This window comes from Lissotriton vulgaris, chromosome 10, assembly GCF_964263255.1.
Source record: "Lissotriton vulgaris chromosome 10, aLisVul1.2, whole genome shotgun sequence".
Taxonomy (NCBI): domain Eukaryota; kingdom Metazoa; phylum Chordata; class Amphibia; order Caudata; family Salamandridae; genus Lissotriton; species Lissotriton vulgaris.
In genome coordinates this window covers 923,618,921-923,636,444 of record NC_141698.1, presented here as the reverse complement: position 1 = coordinate 923,636,444, position 17,524 = coordinate 923,618,921, and the positions used below count along the sequence as shown (strand labels likewise).

General features: G+C 45.1%; 1 protein-coding gene across 10 annotated transcripts in view; it reads right to left on the bottom strand.

Moving 5' to 3' along the window:
• Positions 1-17,524, bottom strand: part of SNX13 (sorting nexin 13) — a 598,803-nt gene that overhangs the window by 4,094 nt on the left and 577,185 nt on the right. For all 10 annotated transcript variants that reach the window (XM_086941899.1, XM_086941902.1, XM_086941894.1 and 7 more), the window contains one exon: positions 2,378-2,490. In XM_086941899.1, the coding sequence (XP_086798025.1) occupies positions 2,378-2,490 (113 nt within the window). The remainder of the gene's footprint in view (positions 1-2,377; positions 2,491-17,524) is intronic.

Below are 17,524 nucleotides of genomic sequence, written 5' to 3'. Positions count from 1 at the left end.
AGCCAACCACCCTAGGTCTTATTTATTAATTAAAGGTAAAACTGAAAATAATTACCACTCTCCAGAGGTCCAACTGGCTACTTCCTGTTTAAGCAGATTAAATTACGTTTGTTGTTCATTAAAGTAAACAGTTTTGTAGTTTAAACTTCAAAAGAATGATCTTTCAATCCAATTTGTTAGGGTAATAATTAAAGAAAAGCCAATAAAGTATTGTGAATAATGGACCTTCCAAATGGAAAGGAGGAGACATATCAATATTGTTCAATAGATGCCTCTCAGCCCTGCATATTTTTCTGGTTAGGTTGGAAAAGAAGCTACTCATCCATGAACTGAGCTAGAACGCCAAGTCAGGTTTTAATTTTCGCAACCACATAAAGAAGTGCTGATCCTGGACGGTGTGCACCACAATCTAAAAGAAAGAAAAGAGGTGACGTGCATGACAGGACCCCAATAGAAGTGAGGAAATACAATTTGGAACTATGGCCAGCCTAAGGCTCGGAATTGCAGCACACAGCAATAAATATAGGATTTTTAAATAGCTTGTCTAAGACTGATAGATGGCTAAATAATACAGGAAATCAAAGACCACTATCCAGATGAAGACCATTGATGAATATGTTCTCCATACATGAGGTCAAAGCAACGGACTGGCAGCACCATCTTCGTGAGGATTGTTTGAAATTACTATGGACAATAATAATCCACAGGATTAACAAATAGGAAAAACAGGGCAACTTTACTTCTAATGCTCCACTCTGAATGGGACAAAATCTGGATTCTTTCATACAGAGAGCCATCGAGGAGTAATTTACAAAAATTATTTTGCTTTTTTTTTGTAACTTTTTTCCCCATTTGATAAACAATATTGAAGCATTTTATTTTTAAAGAATGACTGGTCTGTGAAAGGTCTTTATTATTGGTACAAGGTTCCGTTTGTTATGGGTATTGCTGTATTGTTTTTTAATGCATATATACGGTAGTACAATAGATACAGTTTGTTTCACTAAATTGTTTTTGAAAGCCAGATAGTAGTGCGCAACTCCAAGAAAAAAACAAAACAGACTTATTTATAAAGGAATTCCATAATGACGGTTGGCCATAATTGCATTGGGAGCTGGGGGTCTTGGTTTTTTAATGTTTCCGAATCTTCCAAATACATTACATCAATTGTACTAACCACGTTTTCGGCGTATATTTTTATAAATACCTAAATGTTTTAGTCACTTGTACAACTTGCTGAACTGCCTCTTTCTGCCTGGGTGAACAGAAGTAAAACAAATTCATATGAAATAAATTAGTTATAATTGTTGTTTATTCTAATTGAACACTAGGTAGGGCGATGGTAGATGTAAACAGGGCTTTGTTGGGGGCCTACTAATATTGATCATGTAGAGTCTTTTAACCAGATTGTTTCCTAAATTAATCATAGTCATAACTTACAGAGGAAATGCAACTATGACTTACCTGTCACTAAACTGAAAATCAATGTATCAGGTTGCCTGGCCCGTGCCCTTAAATCTATCACCTGCTAGCTAGTTGGCAACTGTACTTTGTACACTTAGGTCGATGTCGCTACCCATCTCACCAAGCTTTCTTTATGGGGCAAGCAGCTGAAAGTTCTGATTCTGTCAGGAGGCCCTTAGCGGCTGATCCACTGTAGTAAAAGCAAGATGTCAGAAAGCCCTAGGTTTCAACCAGGTCCCGCACCACCCCACTCCTATGCAGTCGAGTTGATTTCAGAAGCAAATAGTCGTCATAAAATAAAGTGCAAGCACACAATGTGTGCATATGAATCACTGTGTCTGACCCAGCTTTATTTAAGGGCCATGTGGTGAAAATTGCAGCTACCGTCAGGCTACCCTTAGGCAGCTAGTCAACTGAGGTTGAAAGGCAAGATGTGAAAAATCTCATCTGTCGCAGGCACTGCACAGGCATTAGTAGGTCCTGTTCAATTGCAGTGGAGTTAAATTCAGCAGTGCAGGCGGACAAAACTTAGAAAATCTTATAGTTCATATAAACATTACTTGGTTGCAACATGACCTTAACAAAACTATAAACAAGATCATTATTGGTTTACTAAAAACTGTACATTCTTTCCTCACGGGTGTGTTTGAAATTCTGATTCTACTATAGATATTATAAGTGACAAATGTATATTTTAAAAGTAACATACAAATGTATAACTTAAGACATGGGAATCAGAGGTAATAACATAATTAGGGAGTCTTTCCAGTTCATCCGAGAATCCTTTGCACAGTCCAGAGAGACAAAGAATGCTTTAATATTTGCTTACAACTGTTTTCGCAACTATACTTAGAGCAACTCTGAATTAAAAATGCATTATTCAAAAACATTTATTTTAATAGAAGCCACTTACCAGGCATTATTTCCAACAATTTTGTTTTCCCAGCCATTCTAGTTCTCATTCTAATAGCTTTGTCTCTTCGTGGAACCTCCTCGGCTAAAATACCATTTGGCCAAAAGGAGTCTCTGAAAATATATTTAAACATCTAATCATATTAATACACAATACATTTTGTAATGTTTGCTTTGTTGCTGCTCAACCTTTTACCACTTCAAACTTACAATCATTTTGCGTATTATATTCAGTGCAAAATGAGGCAGCATGTTATTTTCTCTGACATTCCTCAAGATAAAAACAACTCGCTTTAAAACAAATATATCAGCATATATTGGGAAAGGTAATTTTCAACTTTCTGTTCTGATATATGTCATATCATAAACTAATAAACATTCTGTATTGTATTCCCCGAAATGTGTATCTAACAAATCAGCAATGCCGATAATACAGTCCACAGAATTCTGACACAAACAAATCTCCTTTTTAAAGGCACATTCTAACACGTAAAAGACAGGGAGATGGGAAGAAAGAAAACAGCACTTACTATAAAAGAAAACAAGTTACTTACCTGTAACTTTGGTTCCCCAGTATTGGTAACTTTCATAGATTTCCCATGCTTTATATTATTCCCTGTCGTCGGAATGGGAGTCTCGGTAACAAAAATACCATAGCTGTAGGTACAAAAGACCAAGGAAAAAGGCCTAGGCCTCATTCTCTTTTGTAGCATATCACCCTCTGTGTGTAAAAGAGACCAAACTTAGGCCTCAGCCAATCAGAAGTGCCTCACCACTTAGAACCTTCCTGAAGGAACCTCAGTGCCTCAGATTTTCATAGCCGTTGAGTACTAAGACACCATATCTGTAGTAGGCTGAGCTTTCCTCGGGGAGGTGGGTGGGCGCATGGGAATCTATGAAAGTTACCAATACTGGGGAACCAAAGTTACAGGTAAGTAACTTGTTTTCTTACCCCAGTATTGGAACTTTCATAGATTCCCATGCTTTGTATTAGAGTAGCAAGCAGTTAGCAACAAAACCACATTTTTACATCATCACAACATAGCGATTGGCAACATGACAAAGATACAAAATGTGAAAGACGGAAGGTGGGAAAGAAAGGAAAGCTCACCAATCATTGGAAGAGGTTCCTCAGGACAGCCTGTCCTTCTGCTGCATCATCCTGTTGTAAGGACTTCAAGCAGTAATGCCTGGTAAAGGTGTGAACGCTGCTCCAGGTAGCAGCTCTGCAAATGTCTTTAATCTGCACCCCCGCGAAGAGGGCTGTTGAGGAGGCCACAGATCTCGTGGAATGTGCTCGAATTTTCCCAGTCAGAGGTTTTCCTGCAGCAGTGTGACAATGCAGAATGGCACTCGTGATCCACCTAGAAACACCTTGTTTGGATAGTGGAAGGCCCTTGCTTGGACCCCCGAAGGCAACAAATAACTGAGGTTTTCCGAAAACCCTTAGTACGCTCCAAGTAGAATTTCAAGCACCGTTGCACATCTAGCGAATGTAATGCTCTTTCTGCTGGTGTAGCCGGTTGAGGAAAGAACGCCTTCAGAATGACCGGCTCATTCAAGTGGAAGTCCGAGGGAACTTTAGGCATAAACCTCGGATTAGTTCTCATGATTACAGTGTTTTTCTTGAATTGAAGGAAAGGTTCTTGGATAGTCAAGGCCTTCAATTCTCCAACACGCCTAGCTGACGTGAGAGCGAGGAGGAGAGACAATTTCCATGAAAGGTATTTCATGTCAGAACGATGGATTGGTTCAAACGGGCCCTTCATGAGTTGAGAAAGGACTAGATTCAGATGCCATGTCGGAGGGGGCGGCTTCGCTGGTGGATAGACTCTGAACAAGCTCTTTAGAAATTGTTTGACAATTCTGGAAGACCACCAGGAAGGCCCATACCCAGTCCTCCTGTACCTTGAAATTGCCACCAAATGGACCTTAATTGATGAATGGGCTAGTCCCGACTTAGCCAAGGACAGCAGATAAGGAAGGACCTGATGAGGCTTGGAAGTGAAGGGATCAATGCCTTTTTTCCTGCACCAACAACAAAATCTTTTCCACTTAAGACAGTAAGTCCTGTTCGTAGAAGGAGCCCTTGCCTGAGAAAGGACCTCCCTAATCTCACTTGAAATGGGTAGGTTCTCTCTGCTCAGCAGCCATGCAGTCAGGTGTAATGACTGCGGGTCCGGGTGACAAACTTGTCCGTCGGACATCGTGAGGAGATCTGGCAGAACCTCCAAAGGAAGAGGAGGGGCTATCGACAGCAGATGGAGTTCCGTGAACCAGAACTGCCTCGGCCAAGCAGGAGCTATCAGGATCATCCTGCACGGCTCCACCTTGATCTTCCTGATGAGCCGAGGAATCAGAGGTATGTAAGGAAAAGCGTAGACAAATGTCCTCAACCATGCTATCGAAAGCACACTCCCCAGTGAAACTCGATGGGGTAGCCTGCTTGCATAAGACCGGCATTTCTTGTTGGTCGGAGTGGCAAAAAGATCGATCTCCGATCTGTCCCACTGGCTGAAGACCTGCTCCAAGACTCTCCGATTCAATTCCCATTCGTGGCTGACTGAGGATGACCTGCTCAGTCTGTCGGCGTTTTCGTTTAGGACGCCTGGCAAGTGTTCTGCCTTCAGCGATATCCTCTGAAGGATCGCCCATTCCCAGATCTGCTGAGCTTCTTGCGACAATGGACGCGATCTGGTTCCTCCTTCCTTGTTCACATAGTGCATGGCTGTGGTGTTGTCCGTCCTGATAAGCACTTGTGAACCTTCCAGGCGAGGAAGAAAGGCTTGCAGAGCCAGTCGTATCGCCCTGAGCTCCAACAGGTTGATGTGGAGGTGTTTCTCCTGGGGCGACCAATGACTGCTGACATGCAGGTCTTGCATCACTGCTCCCCAACTCTCCAATGACGCATCCGTTGTTACCACTTGTGGAGACGGGTCGTTTGCGAAGGATTTTACCCTTTAGATTTTCCTACCTGCCTAATTGGGTCGCAACCACTACTGATTGTCTAGTTGCTCCTGCAGAGGACGCATTTTTAGTCTGCAATGGGGAATTAGTGGGATACCCGATGAAATTACTCCCAGTAGAGACTTGTAGCGGCGTACTGAAAGACACTTTTTTGTTTGAAAGTCCTGGGCCAAGGTCTGTAATTTCTTCCTCCTTTCCGGAGTAGGGAAGGCTCTTGAAAGCCTCGAATCCAAGATGGCTCCCAGGAAGCGAGCTTTTCTGGACGGGACCAGGGAAGACTTCTCGTTGTTCAGAGTGAGTCCCAGGTTCTGAAACAAATTGGTACAAGCTTGAACAGCCTTCAGCGCTGCCTCCCTGGACGGAGCTTTCAGTAACCAGTCGTCCAAATAGGGGAAGACCTGAAAATGTTTTTTTTCGCAGAAAAGCTGCTACTGGCGCCAGCACCTTTGTGAAAATTCTTGGGGCTGAGCGGAGTCCAAAGGGTAACACCCTGAACTGGTAATGGCTCTTGGCTACTGTGAATCGCAGAACCTTCTGTGTGCTGGGTGAATCGGAACGTGGAAATAGGCATCCTCGAGATCGAGCGTGGCCATGAAATCCCCCGGGCTGATAAGCTTCAAGATGTCCTGGAGAGACACCATCCGGAAGGATAAGGAGATGAGATAGGTGTTTAGCCCCCTGAGGTCTAAAATGGGGCGCCACTTCTCCAGCGTCTTCCTCACCAAGAAGAACCTGGAATAAAATCCTTGACCCCTTTGGTTTGAGGGGACCGGCTCTATCGCTCCCTTCCAGAGCATCTGTTGGACTTCGAGCCGCAGGAGACGCTGGTGTTTCGATGGAGTGGCTGCCGGGGGCTTGGATGGAGGGACTTGCGTGAATTCCAAGGTATGCCCTTTCCGAATGATGTTGAGCACCCAACGGTCCGATGTTATCCTGGACCAGTTTTGAAGGTATTTGTTGACCCTGCCTCCAACTGATAATTTCCTGAAGGAGGGTCCAGTAGGAAGAGCCAGGAGGCCGCTATTGGCGCTTGGACGAATCCCGTCCTCGTCCAGCCTGTTTTCCCTTATTGTAAGGCCTGGAGTAGTTAATAGACTGGCCCTGCCGCTGTTGATAAGGCTGACGGTATTGCTGGGAACCTGAGCCTGTGGTGGAATAGCGTTGCTGTTGGAAGGATCCTCTGTAGTTACCACCCCTTCCTCTGGATCCCTTGAAAGGAGACTTTCTGTATTGAAGGGTCCCCAAGGACCAGGCTGTCTGTGTCCTTTTTTTATTTCTTGCAGGGTGTCGTCAATGAGTTTGCCGAATAATGCCTCTCCATCAAAGGGAAGATCCATGACCTTGTTCTGGATCTCAGGCCGAAACCAAGTAGCTTTGAGCCATCCTTGGCGACTGAGTGCTGCCGCTCCAGCCAATAAATATCCATTGCACAGTCGATGATTTCCATCGACGTCGCTTCTCCCTCCTGTAAGATTTTCTTTGCCTCAGACGTAGACTCCGGAGGCAGCTGGTCAAGGTACGGGGCGACATCGCACCAGAGCTGGTGGTCGTACCTACCCAGGATCGCTAGGGCATTAGCTGCTCGCACCAGCAAACTTGCCATCGACGAGAATCTCTTCCCCACATTATCCAACCTCCGCCCTTCCTTGTCCGGAGGAGTTGTTAGGGGAGCAGAGGGGTTACGTGATTTTCTCTGCGCTGCCTGCGAGATCACAGAGTCTGGTCTTGGGTGACCTGTTAAACCCGCAGGACTATCATCGGGTGCCTTGTATTTTTTATTCAGACGAGGTAGCACAGGGACCACCGTCGCCGGGTGCTTCATAGCCTTTAGGCCCTCCTTCCATAGATGATCCACAATAGGAATGGACCTAGTTGATTTTCTAAAGGGTTCCTTAAAATCATATAAGAAACAATCTGTAGTAACCTTAGGCATGGCTAATTTGAATCTTGCAGCAGCTCTTTCCATCAGCTGATGGAAGCCCCCAATGTCCGCTGGTGGGGAATCCGCCGGGTCCGGGACTGGTGATAAGGGATCTGGAATGATATATTCATCATATTCCATATTGGGAATAGAGTCATGATCAGACTGCTGATCCTCATCCGAGGAATCATCATGGGCCTCTTGTAATCCGGAGGAATCCTGATGGAAGGACGCTTGAGGCTGAGGGGAAGCTTGAGCCGGAAAATTAGGCGTCACGAATGAAGCTGAAGCCCCTGTAGGCGTAGCAGGAGTTGACCGAACTGGAAGAGGCCTACTTGCCTTAGATTTATAGTCCTGCATCATCTTATGCAGATCTTGAAGGAAAGAAGATGGCACTGTAACCATTTTCTGTTCAGAATGATGTTGCGACTGGGCCGATTGAAGATGACCAACTTCCTTGTGGCCGTATTCGCCCTACGAGTCAGTGTCCTGGCATTTGACAAGAAGCTGGGAGGGACTATTGGCATAGCTGTACGCATCCTGTTCATTCTCCTCTGACTCCCCTTCTTGAAAGAGCATGGTCGGCAGCAGGGGAGACACACTCCTCGGAGAAGTCATTTCTGGCGTGATCCGAGTCACAGAAATGGTAATCCTCTTTTCAGAGGATAATATCGTCGACGGTTCTGTCGTTGACGGTTGTATACGCGTCCACGAGATCGGTGTCGTCGACATAGTCGACGATGAAACTGTCGACACGCCAGCCATTGTCACTGTCAAAGTCGTCGTCGTTGACGCCGACGTCGTCGTTAATGTCGACGTCGACGCCATTGTAACCTTAGTCGACGGCACCTTCGTCGTCGTCGGCTCCTTCGTCGTCGTCTGCTCCTTCGTCGTCGGCGTCTTCGGATTCTCCGTCGGTGGTGAAGCCCCCGCCGTCGGCGGTAGCTTCGTCGACGAACCCACTGTTGACGGGATCGTCGACGACATCAATCCTGATTTCGATGTTTTTGTTGACGGAACTTCCGCCGTCGATGTCTTCGCCGTCGAGGACTTTGAACTCCTCTCAGAAGACTGGGATGAAGGTTTTTTGAAGGCTGTGGCAGTCTTCTCACCTGTAGAAGGTGTAGTTGGTCCTTCCCTCTCCTTTACACCTCGGTGAGGAGATTTGCTGGGACCTGGGCTCTCAGACTCACTAGGGGTCTTTTTGAGGCCTTTGAAGATCTTTCCATAGAAGGAGAAGGAAAACCCCTACCCCTCTTCACTGACCTTCTCGTAGAAGACATCGACGCTGCATCCTCACTGTCACTAGAGACAGTCTCCTTCCTAGATTTCCTGGTCAGGATAGAGGCAATAGATGCAGTCTTTGTGCTTATCCTCCACAAAAAGCCTTTTCTTGCCACAGGTGGAACAAGGCTTGAAAAGGGCTTTTTTCTTCTCCATTTCTGACATCCTGGGAGGCAGCAACAATCCTGAAGTGAATCTGAGAGAGTCTGAAGAAAAATCCTGAAATAAATCCTTTTGAAGAGTGGAAGTTGAGCAGAGCTCAAAGGAGACTCCCTAAGCACAACGTGCAGTAGAAAATCTAAGGCACTGAGGTTCCTTCAGGAAGGTTCTAAGTGGCGAAGCACTTCTGATTGGCTGAGGCCTAAGTGTGGCCTCTTTTACACAAAGAGGGTGATATGCTACAAAAGAGAATGAGGCCTAGGCCTTTTTCCTTGGTCTTTTGTACCTACAGCTATGGTATTTTTGTTACCGAGACTCCCAATCCGCCGACGGGGAATGATACAAAGCATGGGAATCTATGAAAGTTCCAATACTGGGGTAAGGCAAAAGATCAGAGGCCTGTTGTACAACAGGTTCTGCATTCAGAAAATAATTGCAAACGACGTAGCAAATGCAAAAACTAATTTTGCAATAAACAACAAAGCAGTGCAAAGTCAGAAAAGGAGTCACAAGTCAAAGTTGGTGTATTTTTGCGCTGCAACTCCCTTTGTGAAAAGCTCAGTCAATAGTTACTGCAAAACCACTTTACACATTGTTATTGAAATGTGCAAAAAAACATTGAAAGTTAGTAAAAAATGCTGACATCCGCAAGAAAGGTGTGACTTTTGCACCAGGCCAATGCAGGTGCAACAAAGTTTAAAGTGCTGATTACAAGTAGGAGTATTAGTTTCTACTTACAGCATTTATCATTATTTCTATACATATTATAATCTTTACAATTGCATCGAAGGACAAGTTACTTACCTTCAGTAAAGCCTTATCCAGCAGAGACAGGATCTAGCCGCAAGCTCCTTATCTTTGAATCCTCCCCAGGTGCCAGACTGGATCTGACGATTTTCCAGGGAGTACCTCTGCGCGCCGGTAGAGGGTGTTAAAAACTCTACAGCGACATCTTCCAAGCTTGATGTCAACGGAGCCTATATAATCCCTCCCATGAATCACTGACGTCTGTTTCTTTTGTGACTATTTCCACACCAACAACGCAGAGCCACTTAGAGAAACAGTCCCTGCAAACAGTGTGCCAGAAAAGGAAACAATCTGGTATCGACAAGTACAGAATGTACAAAATCTAGTAGTATGCAAAAAATAGGGATCTAGCAGACAACAGGGCCCTCAGTTCACAGAATGGAAAAGGTGGCTGGAACGATAAGGAATGTGCGGCTAGATCCTGTCTCTACCAGATAATGCTTTACAGAAGGTAAGTAACTTGCCCATCTGATAGACATCTACCTGCATATTCCATATCTTCGAATCAGATACCAAAGCAATACCATCCTTGGAGGAGGAATGCAAAATGACCTCACAAAATGATAGGTGAAGCAGGATGCTCACAGAGAGGACTGTGAAAAGCCCGTAGTGAGTAGAAAGCTAGAAGACTGTAAGAACAACAGTTCAGAACTAGTACAGAGGCAGCCCCAAAGGGATGCAACCTAAGATCAGTGAATGCACAAAGGACCAAAGACAATAGCCCATAGAGCACAGGCTGAAAACCAAATGGAAGAGCACACACAGCGTGCTCAGCCGCAGCAAAACATACAAGGGATAAAAAGCACCCACCGATTGTCGAGGAAAGTATCCTGAGAAACAGATTTAGAATAAATAAACCTCCAATGATAGAATGATGGGGGAAAGAGAACAATGAATGCTGGAGAGAATCGCTAGGAAACAACAAGAACAGTACAGAAAACCGGTCTTACATTGAGAACCTCAAAGGTATAGAAGGCATCCTCCGAAAATGTAATGGAGACACTCACTGAAGAGAAGGAAGGAAACAGACAAGTACAACCAAGTCACGAAGAAGGGCTTAGGTAAAGTACAGCAACATACACCGTAGAGAAGGCCAGACCATATGTGCACAGCACAGCTCAACACAACACAACACAGTAAAAGACATCAACAAGATATCCATTCAAGAGACATATACATCTTAAGTATATAAGGATAAATATGTGTAGAGAAAACCTAGAATTTTCTGTAGACACACGTCATACAGGGGAGTGAAAGTATATGCACTCCACCAGAGGTCATCTACGTCCTCCACCAGGGAGCAAGAAGTGGAGGTACAAAGGTAATCAAGGGAGGACCGACATAATACATTCTACCGTCGTAAAGAAGGCATGACAGTAACTGAGGTAGAGACAAAGACAAAGCTAGAAAACAGCAACTCAATGCCACCTAAAAGTAGGAAGTGGAGGGTACTGCCCACTAGTGGAAAACAAGAAACAACAGCAACGACTGAGGAAGGGTGCCAGCATGGGGTAAGAGGTGAAATGAAGAGAGGAGGAGGAGGACAGGGTGAAACAAAAGGGCTGGTGGAGACTAAGGGCAACAAATAGTTGATGTAGACAATCTCACGTTGTCCAACCCCTGGAGGCTTGGAAAACAGGTGAGGAACCTTATCAACGCTCCATGGAAACTTGAGAAACCTGTAATAAACCAAACAAAAACTCTAGACGAAAACTGAGAGCACCGAGTGTCAGGGAAACCAACCCCAGGAAGGGGAAGAAGCCCCCAAAATAGTAGGACAGCGCATAAGCAGCAGAAATATGTAATTGGACAGAAGACAGGATATGCCCAAAGAAAAGTAATGAAATAACCCCACAAAGAAATGTGGAGTAATGGAACCTCTCCCAAAGGGTGGAAGAAAAAGTAGTCCGCCACATAGAAAAACAATCTCATGAAAGACAGGAGTAACATCCACACCTGTGAGGAAGAGAACAGTATCTCCACCTACGAGGAAGAAGCAAGATACGGGAAAGAAAGGGAACCTAGCCTCCTGTGAAAGAAGGCTCCCAAGACATGGATCCAACAACTAAAAGGACGGGTACCAGGGGAACAGAACTGAAAAAAATAGCAGACGCAACAGCAATTCCGTGTGTGCGATGGCAGACATGTATAAAAATAAAAGCACAGCAGGAAGCAACAGTAGTGGTTGCAACCCAATTAGGCAGGTAGGAAAATCTAAAGGGTAAAAACAGATACAAAGAACACCAAACTGCTGCAGATTAACAGCAGCAGGAGGAGCACGATCAAGTAGAAAAAGGACTTGCACAAGAAACGGTAACCAGGCCAAGAGTCTGCCTGCCTGTGGTAGGATTATTGCCTATAAGGAAAAGAGAAAATATGTGGTCGAAGACACTAGGTGTATGGGTAGCTCACAAGATGTCCCAAAGGCATACAAAATAAGGTGCCAGAAAAACAGGCAACATGGCTATAGTGCATCCGCATGACGTAACAGAATACCCGATAAAGAGTAAGTACTCCGGTAGAAAAAAATCAAGCTCCAAAAGGAAGCTGTATTAACAGGCCCCACGAGGCTGCAAACTAAGATATGTTGCAGAGGGTTGGAAACTAAATCTGTCACTGACAGATTAATTCGAAGAAAAGCAGCTGCAGCAAGCACAAAAATAATACCGGGTTTAGCCCTACAAGGGAGGGAAGTACTCCACCCTTTGATATGTGATAAGAGCTGAAACAAGGGGAGACAATTTGTCCTGATAACCTTGTACAAGCAACAGAGTTATGACTCTGCACCACCATGACTATCTCTGACCTGGCCTAAAGCCGAGCCTGCATGCACACCAAATGGGAGGTTCCATTAAAAGGCATGTCAACCAAAGTAGTTTGCACAGCCTCTGAAAACCTGGAAGTATGCAACCATGCACGCTGACGTAGGACTATAGAAGAGGCCGTAGCTCAGCAAACAGAATCTGTGGTATCCATGCCACAGTGGATAGTAGGTGTTGAAGCTTGTTGCCCATTTCGAACCAACAGAACAAGAGCATTCTGGACTTTCAGAATGGAGGGAAAGAGGCGTCCCACTGAGTCCCACAATGTGTGGGAGAAGTGGGCGAGGACAAAAGAAGTGTTTAGAAATTACAGGGCAGAGCTATAAGAAGAAAAAATACGCCTATCACAAGCATCACATTTCCTGCTGTCTTGTTCCGGAGGAGCAGGAAGGATAAAATCAATATTTTGGGTGACTAAAGCACCTTGTTCCACAAAGCTCTGCGTGTATGGATGTCTAAGGAGACAGAAGGGATCCTTCGGGTCCAGGCGATGCCTAAGAGAAATAGAGTGATCTACAGGAAGCCCTGTCTTAGGCTTAACCCAACAGGACATCGAAAAGACAGTCACTATAAAGAAGGAAAGGTTTTACGTTAGACTGGTCAAGATGTAGAACACCAACTAAAGGGTCTGTCAACAATTCCACAGAAGGAAGTTTTAAATCCAAAACAACCGAAACTCGATTAAGCATGTCTGGCAAAGTGGAACTCTCCTCCGTAGCCAAACCAAGATGAGACTGGAGGCTGGAGAAGATTCTAAGCCACTGGCTTAGCTCAAGTCAAGTTACCAACTAGAAAGCATGGGGTAGAACCGTGTCCGAAATGGAAGGGAGACACATCAAACCTTCTGTAGTCATTCCCTAACCATGGTCCTCAGAAGGAAATTCCAGAGGAAGGGAGTTTGAGACAGTCAGCTCCATCGTCTCTGCATCAGACGCCATAACTGAAGCTGGTCAGAACCAAGAAGGTGACGCCTTGATGTCGGAAGGAGCGTCAATCAGTATCGACGGCACCAACATCGGAGCTGGTAGACAACAGCCTGCCGCTGACACTGGAGTCAGCAGATGGGAAGCCTTGATGGGCTGTGACCGGCGTCATTAAGGTGTTAGAAACAGAAGACCAAACTGAAGCAGCTGGAACACCTGCTTGCAGGGACACAGGCACAACCTCATGCACCTCTGTGGGGCCCAAGAGCGCTCCAGAAGAAGGCGACGACCCAAAAATAGAATGAAGAGATTGAGAATATTGTCTCATCTGGGTCAAAGATGCCCTGGCCCCAGGATAGGTGGAGAGACACGGGCAGACTTACGTCCCGACACTTCAACAGAAGAGTGGGAATCAGTGGTAGGCGACAAAGGCAAAAGGTGCTGTGACTGACGCCTGCAGGAACAGCTCCTTGAGCGGTCAGTCAATGCGGCGCTTGGAGCGGACCAAGGACGACAAGATGACTGGGATCCGAGCCGCATGGAGCTTCATGCGACTTTCTCTTCGTGCCTTCGGTTGGAGCAACAAGAGTCGCATGTGTCAGTCATGGTGCACACTCAGACACCACATGCAAACCAAGTGAGTGCCCGTGGTGGACATTTATCATCCACAGGTCTCACAAGGCTTGAACTCAGAGGACACTGAAAAGGGTAGAAAAAGAACTGTCGACGAAAAAACATCAAGTAGGCGGAAAAACGGCTGGAGGAAATGCAGTGCTGATCCGCGTTGCTAGCAGGAAAAGAAGGAACCGACGTCAGCGCATCAGGGGAGGCCTTATATGGACTCCATTGATGTCACATACTGGAGATGACATTGATATGGAGTTGTTCACTGCCCTCTACGGATGTGCAGAGGTACTGCTGGGAAAATTTCTGGTTCAAGTCTGGCGCCTGGAGGACTGTAAAATAAGGAATCTGAGGCTAGATGACTATCAGATTAAGTATTATAATGGCATTAGTAATATTACTGTTGTTAGTATTATGCGCCATTAGGTCCAAAAATAAAATGTAAAAATGTAATACATAATTCAGAACACTTCAAAACTTAATACTCTAATAAAATTGGAGTAGATAAAAAATTCGTAAAGATATTTTTACCAAACCTCACAATATTTCTCAAGAATTAAGTGTTAACGTTTGCTGAAGTTATTATTAGTTACTCAGTATTCAAGAGGTCTGTAGGAATTAGGCCTTGGACACAGGCTAGTAAGGGCTGTGAGTCAGGTATAGATTGGAGCGAGGATTAACAGGTATGCAGGGGGTTCTGCAGATTATCATATCTTTATTTTCAAAGAGAGTAAATAATCATTTTTAGATAATTTTTTATTATACCCCTTTAGTTATAAGTGTTACTTTCAAGAGAATAATAAATGATCACTTTTTGATTTTTTGGTATTTTACTTTTGTTGTTATGTTTTTTTTATAGAAGTGGTGGTATATATTTCATTTTAGCGACAATTTCAGGAGGGCCTTCTGCAGATTTCCCAATGTAAGGGCTGGGGGTAACTTATTTAAAGGTTCTATCGGCCATTCCTTGGGTGAGACTGGCAACTGATGGTAACACTTTGCTGAAATGTATCTGTGAAAGGACCATATATTTAATGCAAGTGTGTGTACAAGCACACAGCTGTGTGTACAGCTATGTACCTAGTAATTTGATAGTCGGCCTGATGACAAGAGCAGACTCATATTTATCTTGGTCAGTTTTACTTCACTGATATTTCAGATACAATGCTGATGGAAAGTGTGGGACTAATCAAATTTTCAATCCAATTATTTCCGGCCCATGCTATGGACAGATTTAACATGGATATAAATTCACCTAGTCGAAGAAACTCATCTCAGCTACATTGTGTACTACAGTGCATTTATAGGCAACATCTTCCCTCCAACCAAATAGGGGTTACATCATCAGACTGAATATATTAAAACAAATGTAACCACAAAGCAATATCACCTCTGAAAAGAAACCTAGCCAGTCTTAGAAGAAAATGAAAGACTTCAAAGTCTTATGAAAAGCTAGGCTGCTTGAATTGTTGTGTGTTAGACTTAAGAGAACCATTAGCTTTGGTCAGCTCTTGTGATCTTTTTTTTCCAAAATCCTGTACCATGGGAGCCACAAATATTATTAGCCATCTTATGAACCAGCCAATGCAATTTCGCCTCCAAATTAGAAGTAGAAGGATGAGAAAAGAACACTAGCAGAAGACTATCTTATTTGTTTACTTTTCAGTTTTGTTTAGAGCAAACCAATCCCATTGAACATCAGAGAGCTTTACAAACGTAAACAGAAAGTAAAGTACAAATTACTCACCTTCGGTAACTATGTATCTGGTAGAGACGATTCTAGCCGCAGATTCCTCAATGTAGAATTATCCCGAGGTTTGAGACTGGATCCGGAAAACTTTTCTGCCACAGCATCCCTGCGCTCCAGGGGGACGGCACCATGTGACTCCGCCCAGTCTTCGTCCGCGTACATGACGTCAGGAAGATACATAAGTCCCACCTAGTGTGCCTTAGTCAGTTTTCTTCGGAGAACTTTGGCGCGCCGCAACGCGGAGCCATCAGAAATAAAAACTGTGAGAATACTGGAACAGGGTGCGAAAAACAGTTAAAAAGGGAAGAAACGAATGGTGAGAAGCAGCACCACCCAGAACAGCGCCAGGCACTGTGACACCAAAAGACATGGAATGAAAGAACAGAGCACAGCTACTGTAAGCAAGCCTACAAACAAACAACAGCAACCACCCCTCCGGGGGCAGAAACATGTGAAAAAGTGCACAGAAGACGAAGAAGTCCTTTACCCGGAACAGAGAAGGGTACCAAGACCAGAACGAAAGGGAAACGACAATTCATCCCCAGACAACCCCAGCAAGGAGAGACAGCTTCTGAAAAGAACTAAGGGTCGAGACCCCGCCAAGGGACCTCAACCCCAAGACTACAAAAAAAACAGAAGTGCAAGCCACGAAAGAAAGAAGAAGAGCGCCATCAACCTCCCACTAGAGACCAGGGTGTAGAGGCGCAGAAGCACCCATGACACCATTCCCCAATCAGCAGAAAGGAAGGAATGGAGCAAACCACAAGACGAGCATCCGCTTAGTGAGGGGGTAGAAAAGGCACTTGCAGAGGACAACGACCCGGAGGTAGACTAGTGCGGAAGACCAAAGAAGAGTCCTCGCAGATTGGGGAGGAAGGGCTGGTCGTGAAGGAATCTGCGACTAGAATAGTCTCTACCAGATATATCATTATCGAAGGTAAGTAACTCGTACATCTGATAGAGACTACTAGCCGCAGATTACTTAACGTCGAATAGATACTCTAGACATAACCAAAGGGAAGGAGGGTCTGCGAGAGGACCTCTCCAGCCTGGACTCAACACAGGGCCCCAACATGGGATGAGTCAAACGGACAGGGAGAATAGTCCTGTCTCCCCAGGCAAAAGAGAACCTCACCATCTAGAAGACCACTGGCCCCAGGGGGGATGCATGAAGACGAAAAAAGAGGCGACCCCGCCGTCACCCAGCAGGAGGAGACAAGGACAAGGCGAAAGGAGGCCAGAGCACCCCAAGCCCAGTCAAGGTACGAAGGATCTCCACCGGAAGTCCCAGAGGTACAGGCAAACCAGAGAAGCACCAAAAAATCCCGAATTACCCCTAAAAGGAGACCGCTCCGACCAGAGCAGATCCACTAAGAAGAGCAACCAGACAGAAAATAAGAGGAGAAACAAGTAGGACGGACCAAGATCAACAGAGGAAATTATCCTTCCTGGAACACCAGACAGAGGACCAGACCAAACGGGTGACAAGGGCAAAAACACAGCAGCACAACGCTGTAGATTATGAAGCCACGCCCAGGTGAAGAGGGACCGCACCACATGAATATAACACCAGGAAAGGCAAAGAACCCGCAAGGGGGAGCCAACACCCTCCCAGCGGGAGCCAGGGCTATACGATAGCTACAAGTACCCTACATAGGGTAGGACACGTCCCAGGAAGTCATGGGAACCACTCTTAGGGAAGAAATCCTGCATCAAAGAACAAAATCATAAACCCGCGGCAGAAACCACAGAAGGCTTAGAAATCAGCCAAAAAACACATTCTGGCCCAAAAAGGGCTGAACCAGCAGCTAAGTGAAGAGGGGGGCAACCAAGGGACCCAGAGGACACAGCAAACCTCACAGAAAGTGTAACAGCCAATCCAAACACTAAA